This window comes from Oncorhynchus clarkii, chromosome 17 (assembly GCF_045791955.1).
Source record: "Oncorhynchus clarkii lewisi isolate Uvic-CL-2024 chromosome 17, UVic_Ocla_1.0, whole genome shotgun sequence".
Taxonomy (NCBI): domain Eukaryota; kingdom Metazoa; phylum Chordata; class Actinopteri; order Salmoniformes; family Salmonidae; genus Oncorhynchus; species Oncorhynchus clarkii.
In genome coordinates, this window is record NC_092163.1 from 85,353,468 (window position 1) to 85,370,974 (window position 17,507).

General features: G+C 43.0%; 1 protein-coding gene across 2 annotated transcripts in view; it reads left to right on the forward strand.

The window, feature by feature from the left end:
- The window catches only part of LOC139371482 (E3 ubiquitin-protein ligase makorin-2-like), a 63,952-nt gene extending 47,244 nt beyond the window's left edge, over positions 1-16,708 (forward strand). For both annotated transcript variants that reach the window (XM_071111935.1, XM_071111934.1), the window contains one exon: positions 15,369-16,708. In XM_071111935.1, coding sequence (XP_070968036.1) covers positions 15,369-15,527 — 159 coding nt within the window. In that variant the 3' untranslated portion in view covers positions 15,528-16,708. The remainder of the gene's footprint in view (positions 1-15,368) is intronic.
- The last annotated feature ends 799 nt before the right edge of the window (positions 16,709-17,507 follow it).

Below are 17,507 nucleotides of genomic sequence, written 5' to 3' on the forward strand. Positions count from 1 at the left end.
TTCGTGTTGTTGTAGAATGGTTGTCGTTCTTCACATTCAATGAAACCGAATTCCTAGCTGCAGACTAGTAATTAATATCAAAGACTTGTTCTTATTCTGTCGGTATCAATAGTCTAAGAGTTTAACCATGTGGTATGGTTAAAAGATTCAGCAATGGTCTGCAATCGTTGTACTTTGAGAGAAACATGGTCTGATGATAATATCTCAAAGTTGGGTTTTATTCGGATTTGCAGAGAAGGGGCTGTCCCAGGATGCCTGACCCTAACTGGGCTCAGGGGCGGTCCTCTGATTTAGTTAAACTCAAAAGGGAATTGGAGTTTCCTTCATTAAACAGTCCAAAATCACATTGTAAAATCGTGTAAACAGTATCATACTCACTCATTCATCTTTTACGACGATTAGATGTAAACCTCATATCTGAGGCTATTATATAAACAGCATTATGGTAATGTGGCCACACCGTCTCCCATGAGCTTCCCCAAGTTGTGACAAATGGACCAGTTCGTAGCTTGATTCTTCACCAATCTTTTATACCTTCTCCGGAACATGAAATTTGTTCGGACCTCAAGTTCTGTGAAGTGGAAGAAATTCCTTTGTTCTCTATGAAAATTCATTCTGTCTCTTATACTGTGTGGCCATGAGGCAGGGTCTTCTCCTCAGGAATGTACGACCTCTCTCTGACCACAGCAGCCTAGTTGAAGGAGGCAGGGAGAGGGGGATGGGGCTTGCTGTACCCAAAGAGGGCAACGTCATGACACAGGTCTGGAGAGAACCAAGGGCTATATCTGTTCCTGGTTCTACATTTCTTGAATGGGGCATGCTTATTTAAGATGGTGGGGAAGGCATTTAAAAAATAAAAATCAGGCATCCTCTACAGATACAGACGGGATGAGATCAATATCCTTCCAGGATACCCCTGCCAGGTCGATTAGAAAGGCCTGCTCGCTGAAGTGTTTCAGGGAGCGTTTGATAGTGATGAGTGGAGGTCGTTTGACCACTGACCCATTATGGATGCAGGCAATGAGGCAGTGATCGCTGAGATCTTGGTTGAAGACAGCAGAGGTGTATTTAGAGGGCAAGTTGGTTAGGATGATATCTATGAGGGTGCCCTTGTTTACGGCTTTGGGGTGGTACCTGGTAGGTTCATTGATCATTTGTGTGAGATTGAGGGCATCAAACTTAGATTGTAGGATGGCTGGGGTGTTAAGCATGTTCCAGTTTAGGTCGCCTAGCAGCACGAGCTCTGAAGATAGATGGGGGGCAATCAGTTCACATATGGTGTCCAGAGCACAGCTGGGGGCAGAGGGTGGTCTATAGCAGGCGGCAACGGTGAGAGACTTGTTTTTAGAGAGATGGGTACAGGCCTGGATAGTAGGACAGAACTCTGCAGGCTATCTTTGCAGTAGATTGCAACACTGCCCCCCTTTGGCCGTTCTATCTAGTCTGAAAGTGTTGTAGATTTCAGAATTTTTGGTGGTCTTCCTAAGCCAGGATTCAGACACGGCTAGAACATCTGGGTTGGCAGAGTGTGCTAAAGAAGTGAATAAAACAAAGTTAGGGAGGAGGCTTCTCAAATCAAATCAAATTTATATAGCCCTTCGTACATCAGCTGATATCTCAAAGTGCTGTACAGAAACCCAGCCTAAAACCCCAAACAGCAAGCAATGCAGGTGTAGAAGCACGGTGGCTAAGAAAAACTCCCTAGAAGGGCCAAAACATAGGAAGAAACCTAGAGAGGAACCAGGCTATGTGGGGTGGCCAGCCCTCTTCTGGCTGTGCCGGGTGGAGATTATAACAGAACATGGCCAAGATGTTCAAATGTTCATAAATGACCAGCATGGTCGAATAATAATAAGGCAGAACAGTTGAAACTGGAGCAGCAGCACGGTCAGGTGGACTGGGGACAGCAAGGAGTCATCATGTCAGGTATTCCTGGGGCATGGTCCTAGGGCTCAGGTCCTCCGAGAGAGAGAAAGAAAGAGAGAATCAGAGAGAGCATATGTGGGGTGGCCAGTCCTCTTCTGGCTGTGCCGGGTGGAGATTATAACAGAACATGGCCAAGATGTTCAAATGTTCATAAATGACCAGCATGGTCGAATAATAATAAGGCAGAACAGTTGAAACTGGAGCAGCAGCACGGTCAGGTGGACTGGGGACAGCAAGGAGTCATCATGTCAGGTATTCCTGGGGCATGGTCCTAGGGCTCAGGTCCTCCGAGAGAGAGAAAGAAAGAGAGAATCAGAGAGAGCATATGTGGGGTGGCCAGTCCTCTTCTGGCTGTGCCGGGTGGAGATTATAACAGAACATGGCCAAGATGTTCAAATGTTCATAAATGACCAGCATGGTCGAATAATAATAAGGCAGAACAGTTGAAACTGGAGCAGCAGCACGGCCAGGTGGACTGGGGACAGCAAGGAGTCATCATGTCAGGTATTCCTGGGGCATGGTCCTAGGGCTCCGGTCCTCCGAGAGAGAGAAAGAAAGAGAGAAGAAGAGAATTAGAGAACGCACACTTAGATTTACACAGGACACAGAATAGGACAGGAGAAGTACTCCAGATATAACAAACTGACCCTAGCCCCCCGACACATAAACTACTGCAGCATAAATACTGGAGGCTGAGGCAGGAGGGGTCAGGAGACACTGTGGCCCCATCCGAGGACACCCCCGGACAGGGCCAAACAGGAAGGATATAACCCCACCCACTTTGCCAAAGCACAGCCCCCACACCACTAGAGGGATATCTTCAACCACCAACTTACCATCCTGAGACAAGGCTGAGTATAGCCCACAAAGACCTCCGCCATGGCACAACCCAAGGGGGGGGCCAACCCAGACAGGATGACCACATCAGTGAATCAACCCACTCAGGTGACGCACCCCCTCCAGGGACGGCATGATAGAGCCCCAGTAAGCCAGTGACTCAGCCCCTGTAATAGGGTTAGAGGCAGAGAATCCCAGTGGAAAGAGGGGAACCGGCCAGGCAGAGACAGCAAGGGCGGTTCGTTGCTCCAGAGCCTTTCCGTTCACCTTCCCACTCCTGGGCCAGACTACACTCAATCATATGACCCACTGAAGAGATGAGTCTTCAGTAAAGACTTAAAGGTTGAGACCGATTTTGCGTCTCTGACATGGGTAGGCAGACCGTTCCATAAAAATGGAGCTCTAAAATAGGAGAAAGCCCTGCCTACAGCTGTTTGCTTAGAAATTCTAGGGACAATTAGGAGGCCTGCGTCTTGTGACTGTAGCGTACGTGTAGGTATGTACGGCAGGACCAAATCAGAGAGATAGGTAGGAGCAAGCCCATGTAATGCATTGTAGGTTAGCAGTAAAACCTTGAAATCAGCCCTTGCTTTGACAGGAAACCAGTGTAGAGAGGCTAGTACTGGAGTAATATGATCAAATTTTTTGGTTCTAGTCAGGATTCTAGCAGCCGTATTTAGCACTAACTGAAGTTTATTTAGTGCTTTATCCGGGTAGCCGGAAAGTAGAGCATTGCAGTAGTCCAACCTAGAAGTGACAAAAGCATGGACCAATTTTTCTGCATCATTTTTGGACAGAAAGTTTCAGATTTTTGCAATGTTATGTAGATGGAAAAAAGCTGTCCTTGAAATGGTCTTGATATGTTCTTCAAAAGAGAGATCAGGGTCCAGAGTAACGCCGAGGTCCTTCACAGTTTTATTTGAGACGACTGTACAACCATTAAGATTAATTGTCAGATTCAACAGAAGATCTCTTTGTTTCTAATGTTAACATGCATGAAACCAAGGCTATTACTGTTACAGAAGTCATCAAAAGAGAGCGCCTGGGGAAAGGAGTGGCACTGCAGGGAGCACTGCAGGGCCTGGATTAACCTTTACATCAGCAGAGGAACAGAGGAGGAGAAGGGTAAGGGTACGGCTAAAAGCTATGAGAATTGGTTGTCTAGAACGGCTGGAACGGAGAGTAAAAGGAGGTTTCTGGGGGCGATTAAATAGCTTCAAGTTATAATGTACAGACAAAGGTATGGTAGGATGTGAATACACTGGAGGTAAACCTAGATAATGAGTGATGATGAGAGAGATATTGTCTCTAGAAACATCATTGAAACCCACGTGTGGGTGGTAGAACTGAAAGGTTGGATAAGGTATAATGAGCAGGGCTAGAGGCTCTACAGTGAAATAAGCCAATAAACACTAACCAGAAGAGCAATGGACAAGGCATATTGACATTAAGGAGAGGCATGCTTAGTCGAGTGATCATAAGGGGCCAGTGAGTAGTGAGGTTGGTTGGGGTCATGGCGATTCAGACAGCTAGCTGGGCCATCGGTAGCAAGCTAGCATAGGATGGAGGTCTGTTTTTAGACACCTCATGCGTTTCCGTCGGTAGATTAGTGGGGTTCCGTGTGGTAGAGGGGATCAATCCAATTGGCAAAATAGATATATAGTTACTGGCCCAACGCTCTAAACACTAGGTCATTACTCCGAGATGGTACCATTGCTAATACTGAACCTCTATACAACACTACCATGATGCTAATCCCAAATGGCACCGGCACCGCCTTGCTTCTAGTCCTAAGGAAACTGCATTATTTTGTTTATTTATGTATTATTTCTTACATTGTTAGCCCATAAATCTTAAGTGTTAACACATACAGCCGTGAAGAACTATTGGATATCAGAGTAAGGTCAATTTACCAGCACCACGACCAGGAATACGACTTTCCCGAAGCGGATCCTTTGTCAGAACCACCCAGCGCATTTGTACCGATTCCAGAGGCTGACCCAAAACAACATCACCAGAGAAGAGGTAGAGGGAGCAGTCTTAAGGTCAAACTTCAGAGGCGCGCAAACCACCCACCGCTTCTGAGTATATTACTCGCGAATGTCCAGTCTCTAAATAACAAGGTAGACGAAATTAGGGCAAGGCTTGCTTTCCAGAGAGACATCGGGGATTGTAACTTCTTCTGATTCACGGAAACATGGCTCTCTCGAGATATACTATCGGAGTCCGGGGGTGGCTGGTGTGTTTACGGACATATTCAATCGCTGTCCACACATACTTCAAGATGGCCACCATTGTTCCTGTACCCTAGAAGGCAAAGATAACTCCCATTCAGCACCTGTGATTACTGTATGCCTCGCTGTATGTCTCTCTCAAATGTCAATATGCCTTGTATACTGTTGTTCAGGTTAGTTATCATTGTTTTAGTTTACATGGAGCCCCTAGTTCCACTCTTCATACCCCTGATACCTCCTTTGTCCCACCTCCCACACATGCGGTGACCTCACCCATTACAACCAGCATGTCCAGAGATGCAACCTCTCTTATCATCACCCAGTGCCTGGGCTTACCTCCGCTGTACCCGCACCCCACCATACCCCTGTCTGCGCATTATGCCCTGAATATATTCTACCATGCCCAGAAATCTGCTCCTTTTATTCTTTGTCCCCAACGCTCTAGGCGACCAGTTTTGATAGCCTTTAGCCGCACCCTCATACTACTCCTCCTCTGTTCCGCCGGTGATGTGGAGGTAAACCCAGGCCCTGCATGTCCCCCAGGCACCCTCATTTGTTGACTTCTGTGATCGAAAAAGCCTTGGTTTCATGCATGTCAACATCAGAAGCCTCCTCCCTAAGTTTGTTTTACTCACTGCTTTAGCACACTCTGCTAACCCTGATGTCCTTGCCGTGTCTGAATCCTGGCTCAGGAAGGCCACCAAAAATTATGAGATTTCCATACCCAACTATAACATTTTCCAAGACAGAACTGCCAGGGGGAGGAGTTGCAGTCTACTGCAGAGATAGCCTGCAAAGTAATGTCATACTTTCCAGGTCCACACCCAAACAGTTCGAACTACTAATTAAAAAAATTACTCTCTCCAGAAATACGTCTCTCTCACTGTTGCCGCCTGCTACCGACCCCCCTCAGCTCCCAGCTGTGCCCTGGACACCATTTGTGAATTGATCGCCCCCCATCTAGCTTCAGAGTTTGTTCTGTTAGGTGACCTAAACTGGGATATGCTTAACACCCCGGCAGTCCTACAATCTAAGCTAGATGCCCTCAATCTCACACAAATCATCAAGGAACCCACCAGGTACAACCCTAAATCTGTAAACAAGGGCACCCTCATAGACGTCATCCTGACCAACTGGCCCTCCAAATACACCTCCGCTGTCTTCAACCAGGATCTCAGCGATCACTGCCTCATTGCCTGTATCCGCTATGCATCCGCAGTCAAACGACCACCCCTCATCACTGTCAAACGCTCCCTGAAACACTTCTGTGAGCAGGCCTTTCTAATCGACCTGGCCCGGGTATCCTGGAAGGATATTGACCTCATCCCGTCAGTTGAGGATGCCTGGTCATTCTTTAAAAGTAACTTCCTCACCATTTTAGATAAGCATGCTCAGTTAAAAAAATGCAGAACTAAGAACAGATATAGCCCTTGGTTCACTCCAGACCTGACTGCCCTCGACCAGCACAAAAACATCCTGTGGCGGACTGCAATAGCATCGAATAGTCCCCGCGATATGCAACTGTTCAGGGAAGTCAGGAACCAATACACGCAGTCATATGTGACCAATAACATCCGCTAAACATGTGTATGTGACCAATAACATCTGCTAACCATGTGTATGTGACCAATAACATCTGCTAACCATGTGACCAATAACATCTGCTAACCATGTGACCAATAACATCTGCTAACCATGTGACCAATACCATCTGCTAACCATGTGACCAATACCATCTGCTAACCATGTGACCAATACCATCTGCTAACCATGTGACCAATAACATCTGCTAACCATGTGTATGTGACCAATAACATCTGATAACCATGTGTTTGTGACCAATACAATACTGAAACTCTATTCAACACTACCATGATGCAATTTATTTTTAATTTTTTTATTGAACATTTATTTAACTAAGTCAGTTAAGAACAAATTATTATTTACAATGATGGCCTACCAAAAGGCAAAATGCCTCCTGCGGGGACAGGCAAAAAAAGAAACGTCCTCTCACTGTCAACTGCGTTTGTCAGCAAACTTAACATGTGTAAATATTTGTATGAACATAAGATTCAACAACTGAGACATAAACTGAACAAGTTCCACAGACATGTGACTAACAGAAATGGAATCATGTGTCCCAGACATAGTACCTGTGAGGAGACGGGCATTCTTCTTACCAAACCACATGACCTTTGTTTTGGAGGTGTTCAGAACAAGGTTAAGGGTAGAGAAAGCTTGTTAGACACTAAGAAATCTTTGTTGTAGAGCATTTAACCCAGAATCCGGGGAGGGGCCAGCTGAGTATAAGACTGTATCATCTGCATATAAATGGATGAGAGAGCTTTCTACTGCCTGCGCTATGTTGTTGATGTAAATTGAGAAGAGCGTGGGGCCTAGGATGGAGCCTTGGGGTACTCCTTTGGTGACAGGCAGTGGCTGAGACTGCAGATTTTCTGACTTTACACACTGCACTCTTTGAGAGAGGTAGTTAGCAAACCAGGCCAAAGACCATTGGGGATACCAATACTCCTTAGCCAGCCCACAAGAATGGTCTACCGTATCAAAAGCTTTGGCCAGGTCAATAAAATAGCAGCACAACATTGCTAATACTGAACCTCTATACAACACTACCATGATGCTAAAACTGAGCCTCTATACAACACTACCATGATGCTAATACTGAGCCTCTATACAACACTACCATGATGCTAATACTGAGCCTCTATACAACACTACCATGATGCTAATACTGAGCCTCGATACAACACTACCATGATGCTAAGACTGAGCCACTACCATGATTTGATTTTTATTTATTTAAACTTTATTTTGTAACAGTATTTTTATTGGAATTTCACAATTTTCACCCATATTAAGATATACAACAACAGAGACCAAGCACACAGAAAAAAAACAAGATAAACGGCACCCACTTACACATATCTACGCGTATATATATATATATATATATATATACACATATACATACATACATACATACAGTGCCTTGCGAAAGTATTCGGCCCCTTTGAACTTTGCGACCTTTTGCCACATTTCAGGCTTCAAACATAAAGATATAAAACTGTATTTTTTTGTGAAGAATCAACAACAAGTGGGACACAATCATGAAGTGGAACGACATTTATTGGATATTTCAAACTTTTAACAAATCAAAAACTGAAATTGGGCGTGCAAAATTATTCAGCCCCCTTAAGTTAATACTTTGTAGCGCCACCTTTTGCTGCGATTACAGCTGTAAGTCGCTTGGAGTATGTCTCTGTCAGTTTTGCACATCGAGAGACTGACATTTTTTACCATTCCTCCTTGCAAAACAGCTCGAGCTCAGTGAGGTTGGATGGAGAGCATTTGTGAACAGCAGTTTTCAGTTCTTTCCACAGATTCTCGATTGGATTCAGGTCTGGACTTTGACATTCTAACACCTGGATATGTTTATTTTTGAACCATTCCATTGTAGATTTTGCTTTATGTTTTGGATCATTGTCTTGTTGGAAGACAAATCTCCGTCCCAGTCTCAGGTCTTTTGCAGACTCCATCAGGTTTTCTTCCAGAATGGTCCTGTATTTGGCTCCATCCATCTTCCCATCAATTTTAACCATCTTCCCTGTCCCTGCTGAAGAAAAGCAGGCCCAAACCATGATGCTGCCACCACCATGTTTGACAGTGGGGACGATGTGTTCAGGGTGATGAGCTGTGTTGCTTTTACGCCAAACATAACGTTTTGCATTGTTGCCAAAAAGTTCAATTTTGGTTTCATCTGACCAGAGCACCTTCTTCCACATGTTTGGTGTGTCTCCCAGGTGGCTTGTGGCAAACTTTAAACAACACTTTTTATGGATATCTTTAAGAAATGGCTTTCTTCTTGCCACTCTTCCATAAAGGCCAGATTTGTGCAATATACGACTGATTGTTGTCCTATGGACAGAGTCTCCCACCTCAGCTGTAGATCTCTGCAGTTCATCCAGAGTGATCATGGGCCTCTTGGCTGCATCTCTGATCAGTCTTCTCCTTGTATGAGCTGAAAGTTTAGAGGGACGGCCAGGTCTTGGTAGATTTGCAGTGGTCTGATACTCCTTCCATTTCAATATTATCGCTTGCACAGTGCTCCTTGGGATGTTTAAAGCTTGGGAAATCTTTTTGTATCCAAATCCGGCTTTAAACTTCTTCACAACAGTATCTCGGACCTGCCTGGTGTGTTCCTTGTTCTTCATGATGCTCTCTGCGCTTTTAACGGACCTCTGAGACTATCACACTGCAGGTGCATTTATACGGAGACTTGATTACACACAGGTGGATTGTATTTATCATCATTAGTCATTTAGGTCAACATTGGATCATTCAGAGATCCTCACTGAACTTCTGGAGAGAGTTTGCTGCACTGAAAGTAAAGGGCTGAATAATTTTGCACGGCCAATTTTTCAGTTTTTGATTTGTTAAAAAAGTTTGAAATATCCAATAAATGTCGTTCCACTTCATGATTGTGTCCCACTTGTTGTTGATTCTTCACAAAAAAATACAGTTTTATATCTTTATGTTTGAAGCCTGAAATGTGGCAAAAGGTCGCAAAGTTCAAGGGGGCCGAATAATTTCGCAAGGCACTGTATATACATACATACACACACCCATACATATGCATACATACACTCATGCATATACACACACATACGCACACACACACATACACACCCATACATATTTACACCATTTTCCTCTTCCCGCTCGGTGCTTCTCTCACCCCATCACCATCATTGCGTCTCTCAATACATACATTTTAAACAAACTTACAAACAGAAATTAAACAAAAAAAGCTCAGTTTAAACCAAGAGGTTAGGGTCCACACATGGAACGTACAGTGTAGTTCTGAAATACATAGATCCCCGCCATTCTACGAGAATCCTTGCAGCATAATAGCTGATACCTCAGGTTCTAGGTAATTTAGATAAGGTTCCCATACTTTGTAGAACTGGTCTGTTTTAGAATGCAATGTACATGTCAGATATTCCAGAGGCACCCATTCAAATAGTATCTTATGCCAATCTTTAATAGAAGGAACCTTATCACTAATCCACTGTAAAAGGATGTTTTTCCTCGCTGAGAAGGTAAGGATGTTGTAAAGCCTCCTTTTACCCACAGAAGTAACATGCCTACTAGGGAGACCTAACAGTAAAGAAACTGGGTCCAATTCTAGATCAACCCCTAGGGTCTTTTCAATTTCTTGCAGAACACCAGACCAGTATCTTTGTATTTTGGTACATGACCATAAACAATGTGTTAGGGTGCCTGTATCAGTTTTGCATTTAAGACACTGAGGGGAAGTGGGGCTAAAAGCATGTCTGCGATTTGGGGATATATGCAATCTGTGTATTATTCTTAATTGGATTGCTCTAGTACGATTACATATAGATATTGTTTTTGCATATCTCCAAATGTCCTCCCACATCTCTTCGTCAATAGTAACAGACAATTCTTTCTCCCACACTTGTTTCACCCTCTGTGTTTACAGCAGAAAAGGACCTTAAAGTATCATAAAACAGACTTACAGACATTTTCCTTTGTGGGAAAAAAAGCATTATTTCAATGACAGATACATCAGGGTTACCAATTAAGGTGGTGCTCTTCAGAATATAATGTCTTACTTGTAGTAAGTGGAAAAAGTCCTGTTTTGGGAGTTGATATTTCTCGACCATCTGCTCAAATGACAACAAAATTTTATCAGCAAATAAGTCATTTAGCCTGCGTATGCCCTTATTAAGCCAAAAGTTAAAGCCAGCATCCAGCAATCCTGGACTGAAATCTGGGTTGTTAAGAATTGGGGTAAGAGCAGAGGTTAGTTTGGACCTTTCCAGGAAGCGTTGAACTGACCTCCATACTTTGAGTGTGTTAAGTGTAACGGGATTATTGCAGTGATCTTCTACAGACTTGAAACTTCTGAAAAATAAAAGATCCTGTAAGGGGTATTTTGAAAGAGAAGTCTCAATGTCTAACCAAATAGAGGAGTCATCATTTGTGATCCAGTCAGAAATATAACAAAGGTGGGCACACCATTGATAGAACCTGATATTGGGCAGGTCCAAGCCGCCCATAGAACTTGGCAGCTGCAATATTGCCATCTTAAGTCTTGGCTTGCGTTTACTCCATATAAAGGAACTTAGCCATCCATTTACATCCTTTATTACCTTATTGGAGAGTAATACTGGGATCATTTGGATTGGGTAAAGTAGTCTAGGTAAAATGTTCATTTTCAAGAGGGATATCCTACCCAACCAAGAAATCGGGAGAGAGTTCCAGCGCTCCAGATCCTGTCTTATTGTATCAAACAAGGGAACAAAATTGGCTTTGTACATTTGCTGGAATTTAGGAGTTACAAATATACCCAGATACATGAAACCTGAGGGAGACCATTTAAAAGGGAAGGGGGGAGAAGTATTAGGTACAGAGTGTAGGCTACCAAGTGGCATAGCCTCTGACTTAGTTAGGTTAATCTTGTAGCCTGAGAATTCGCTGAATAATTCAATAATATTAATAAGAGATGTAATTGAAGTCTCGGGACTAGAGATTAATATCAGGACATCATCAGCATACAAGCTTATTTTATGGTGAACATCACCAATGAGCAGCCCCTGTATAGCAGGCGTTGCCCTGATGGCCTCGGCCAGTGGTTCCATAACGAGTGCAAAGAGGAGGGGGGATAAAGGACAGCCCTGTCTGGTACATCTGTGTATAGAGAAGCTATTTGACCTTAGCCCATTAGTAAGGACAGCAGCCTGAGGATCATCATATAAAACTTTCACCCATTTTATAAAGTTGTCACCCAGACCAAATTTATTTAGAGCAAATAATAGGTAAGACCACTCCACACGATCAAATGCTTTCTCAGCATCTAGGGAGAGCACAAGACCATCCACAGCACTTTGTTGGTAGGCTTGAATTACATTAAGAAGCCGCCTGACATTGTTGCATGACTTACGGCCCTTAATGAAGCCAGTTTGGTCTCCTTTCACAATTAGTGGCAGTGAGTCCTCTAATCTTGTGGCTAGAATTTTAGAAAGCAATTTTCTATCCACATTGAGAAGGGAAATTGGTCTGTACGAGGAACAAGACTGGACATTTTCCCTTTTTGAGAATAAGTGAAATGTTGGCTTCTCTCAGCGTTTGAGGGAGTTGGTCATTTGAAAATGAGTGATTAAACATATCACGCAGTGGCTCAAGGATCAGGCCATGGAACTCTTTATAGAACTCACTACAAAACCCGTCTGGTCCTGGGGCCTTACCATTTTCCAGATTCTTAATTGCGAACATGATCTCTTCCTTGGTAATAGGGGCATTAAGGAGGGACCTCTGCTCTTTGGAGATAGTAGGGAGCTCAATCTTACAAAATAAGTTTTCCATTAATTTGGGTGCATCATTTGGCAGTTCTGAGGCATAAAGGTTTGTATAAAATGTCTTAAATGAGTCACTTATCAATTTATTTTCATATAAATGATTACCATCAGAATCAGTATAGTAGCAATTGACTGAGAGTCAGCTCTCTTTTTAGCTAAGTATGCCAAGTACTTTCCTGGCTTATCGCCATGTTCATATAGCTTTTGCCTGACAAATCTCATTTTCTTTTCAGCGTCCTGTGTTAGGAGAGAGTCTAACGTTGATCTAATGACTGATATTTCCTTTAATCGGGCAGGAGTGGGCGTTTTAATGTAGTCCTTCTCTTTAGTTCCTAATTCACCCTCTAACATTTATTGCTTTTCACGCTTTTTCCATCTCTTAGTAGCGGTGTATGACATAATCAGACCCCTGGCATACGCTTTACAGGTCTCCCAAAGGAGCGAGGGGTTATCTGTTGATTGAGAGTTAATAGAGAAAAATGCTTTAAACTCTGAAATAAAATATGATGTGAATGTATGGTCTTTAAGAATGGTTGTGTTCAACCTCCAATGTCTTGACCGATTGAATGCCCCGTTGAGTTTTATGTCCAGGATCACCTCAGCATGATCAGATATGACTATGCTTCCTATCCTAGCGGATAAAACAGACTGCAGAGACGTCCTGGGCATAAAAAAATAATCTATTCTAGTCTGACATCCATGAGGTGCAGAGAAAAAAGTGAACTCTCTGTTGGAGGGATGAAAAGCTCTCCAGACATCAGCATACCCCAGATCATCACAAATAGCTTTAAGTGACTTAGCTTGAGGAGAGAGTGAAGCTATACCACTGGGAAACCTATCAATAAGGGGGTTCAACAAGCAGTTAAAATCTCCTCCAACCACTGCAGTGTCCGAGTTTAATTCTGAAAAGTCTAGAAATACCTTAGTGAGGAAATCAGGGGGGTGAGCAGGGGGGAAGTAAATATTCATTATAGAAATGTTCTGCCCTTGTAAAGTACCATTAATTATAACAAAGCGACCAAATTTATCTTTCACACAATTCAAGACCTTAAGTGGTAAGTTATTTTTCACCAGAATTGTTACCCCTCTACTTCTGGATGTAAATGATGAGAAAAACACTTGACCAAACCCCCCTTGTTGTAATTCCAGGTGCTCCTTATCATCCAAATGAGTTTCTTGCAACAGGGCAATATCAATATTTTATTTTTTCAAACAAGACAGTACCTTCTTCCTCTTAATGGGGTTATGGCTCCCTCTAATGTTCCATGTACATACACGCAGTCCGTTACCTGCCATTGTATCTTGACCATTCAATATCCAGGCTGGATCCCATTGTAAAAGTGGGGTGGTACCTTTTTCCATGTGTTGAACTCTCCTCTATCTCCCTGAGCATAAACAAACGATATGAACCCTGAACTCGAACTATACTAAACCCAAAAATTAAACATGTAAAGATCCAAAAGGGGGTTTTCCCACTAGCTAACATGCAGGGGATTTCAACTCTCCAATGTAGACTCTTAAGTCTGCATCGCCGCTCCATAGCCTCATCCTTTATATGTATGGAAAAGAAAACTCAATAGAAGAAGATTGAGGCTCTTCCACCTAAAACCAAGCCTGGGCACCAATATGGATTCACACATATCTCAGCCTGAGCTATAGCGGCTATTACTTTAGCAAGAAAAATAATAAAGATACAAATATCACTGAGCCGGAGTACGTGAGGACTCCCACCACTGTTTCATGATCAGATTCAACCAAAAATAAACAAAGTTATCCAATGCTGCGGAGGTGCAGCTTAAAAGTTATTTACCCGAGAGAGTCAATAAACGCAGCAGCCTCTTCAGGTGTGTAGAGCTTTTTAGGCGATCCGTTGACCATAATCTTCAATGTGGCCGGGTACAACAGTGCGTAGTCCATCTTCATTCTCCTGAGTCGAGCCTTCGCCTCATCAAACGCTTTGCGTCTTCGTACAACCGCAGTGGAATAATCATTGAAGAATAAAACCTTAGGACTTTTACGTTGACTACCATCAGAGCCGATGTTTCTAGCCGCGTCCATGACGCGCTGCTTGTCGGTGAAGTTGTGGAACTTTATAACCACCGGCCGTGGGCGCTGATTGGGACCGGGTATCGGTGCTTGAGAGCGATGGGCTCTGTCCAGCTTCACACGACCAGCCTTAGTGTCCATTTGTAGGTAGCCAGGGATCCATTCCTCAAAGAATTTTACTGAACGTGTCCCTTCAGAATTTTCCGGGAGTCCCACAACACGAATATTGCATCTGTGTCCTCGATTATCCAAGTCGTCAATGTGCTCCGCCATTTCGCGCACCTGTTTCTCAAGTGCTTTTATCTTAGCGTCCATAGATGTAGTTGAAGTTTCCACTGCATCAATTCTTCCTTCCGCCTCAACAACACGTTTCACAACCCTCTGTAGTTCAGCTGAATGGCATGCACATCCACAGGGGTGGTGGTTTTGGTCGACTTCTTAGTAGTTCTGTTGGGCATGTTGTCGGATATTTTTGCGAAATAGCCGTCAAGACTCATTATATGGTAACTTATTTAGCCAATTCTACCACTTTTTCAAGCTATGAGATTAATGTAAAAATATAAATTTACGAATGCCACAAGAGCTCGCTGAAACACCGTGTTCTCTCTACGGCGCCATTTTGTCCCCCATTTAAACTTTATTTAACTAGGCAAGTCAGTCAAGAACAATGACTGCCTACACCGGCCAAACCCTAACCTGGATGACGCTGGGCCCTCAATCACGGCCGGTTGTGATACACCCTGAAATCGAACCAGGGTCGTTAGTGGCGCCTCTAGCACTGATATACATTGCCTTGGACCGCTGCGCCACTCGGGGGCCCATTGCTAATACTGAACCTCTATACAACACTAACATGATGCTAATACTAAACCGGTACAAAAATTAAAGTAGTTGGTGTGATTTCTCCTGTGTTGTCTTGTAGTTCCTGAACTCTGTCCGTCTGTGGGACTTCATCGAGGAGCGCGAGCAGCGCAGTGTTGCCCAGCCGCAGGAAGATGAGGTCAGCGAACTGAGAGAACTCTTCATGCAGATGTCTGGTCCAGGAGGGGAGGAGAGCAGTGCAGTGTCTGCCCAGCCCTGAGCCCTCAACCTGGGGCCCTAACTACCCGTTATCCAGGCCTAGCCCCAGCCCTTTGACCAACGGCTCATATCAAATTGCAAACATACATACGACACTGGACAATAAAATGTACTCACTAGTAAGCCTTTCATGTTGATGGTTTCAGGCTTTTTTTAAATGATATTTTTACTCATGGTACATTTGTGTGGAAAATAACATAGTAAATCTGTACATAGAGCTGTAATGGTTCTGTTAGAGAAGCTGCTATATTTTCCAGAAATGTTTTAGATAATTTATCTCTAGAAGGCTTTTTATATGAATGGGGTAGACATCTATAGAATGAACCATAAGGTCATAGTTTTCAAGTACAGTGAAATGCCTTTACTTTCTTTTCATTGGATCTATAGAATCAGTTTGAGGTTGTATAGATAGATCAGACAGCCTCTCAGCCAGGCCACAACATGTGTTACAGTTAGATCACATATAGACATTTTTAAAAGAAACAAAACGTGGAATTCAAATCAATGCACCCAGGGGCTCTATTCAAGCTGGATTGCTGAAGTGATAGGAATTACTTTCATTTTCGATTGAGTCGACATATTCAGTGTTCACTGTGAATGCGGTCTCTGCTGACGCAGTAACATTGGCTTTAAATTTAAATCCCGCTGTAACGCTGAACTTCCACAATACGGATTGAATAGAGCCCCAAGTCTGTTACATACTCGTTGTCCATGAAGGTATGGTGTGTTCATTTAGAGGCTTTTACATTTACGTTGCAACTAGTTCCTTCTATAGGAACTATTTAGTGTTGATGGATGCTCACATTATGAGGTTTAGTGACTTTATCCTTTTAATGGTATAAAATTATGATGTTGACCTTATTATCCTACATCATTCATCTATAGTAAGAGAATAAAGCAGACCCTGGGTGATCTATCAGTCAGCCTGTAGAGTTGCAGAGGAATGAGCTCCTACCAGTAGTCGTCTCTATTATCTAATGTATTGAGTGAAGCTGCCTGGGGAGACTAAACTATAGTGTTAGATAATATTATACTACCGTGTTTAATGTATATTCTATGGGAAATCAGAATCACTATGTTGGCTTTTATTTATCCAATTTCTTTTCAGTTTGAATGATTATTTCCAAAAAGAAGTTCAATAGCAGCAGTCCATTCATTCAATAAAGAAAATGTTTGACAGCAGAGGAATATGAGTGTTATTTCACCTCCCTTTAACATAGGGGTTAATGTATAGATTGAGGCCAGACAATATAGTACTGCTTTATATCCTGCGGTTCACAACCCTGGTTGTACGGCTGGAATGGTGTGGGTGGGTGTGTCGTAGTTTTTGACGATAGCATGCTATTCACCTGCTAATTGTTCTGGGTGGATATCTAAGAAATGAAGGTGTTGCTATAGTAATGCTATAATTGCTATTAATTCCCCCCCTACGCGCGAGGAAACCATGAATACGGTGGAGCGAACCTTCCGTTTCCAAGTGGGAAAAGCATCTCCTTTTTCCTGATAGAAATAGCATTCTCCATGCATTGTAATTTATAAATTGATGAGATCTATTGATAAGAGCTAGGTAAATGAGTCATCTGTTTGGAGAAGGGGTTTGTAAATACACATTCATTGTTTTACATGAGTTTTCCTTATGATCCCTAGAGATGAATGTGAAACCAGTTATTTGGAAGCAAACTGAAAGTCCTATCAACATGACATGTATTGTGACTCCTTTTCCATAGTGAAGTAGGCTATACATAGCTGTGTCGTTATTCTTATTCTTCTGTGGGCCGACTCCAAGCTATTGGCTTCTGTAGGGCTGAACCCAAGCTATAGGTTTCTGTAGGGCCCAACATGCCAAGTTGACACTTCAGAATGTTTTAATTATATACCTTTCTCAGTTTTATTTTACAATTTGTGTCATGTTAAATATTAGACATTATTGCGAGCCACCGTCAGTAATACCAACATACATTTACAGTGCATTCTGAAAGTA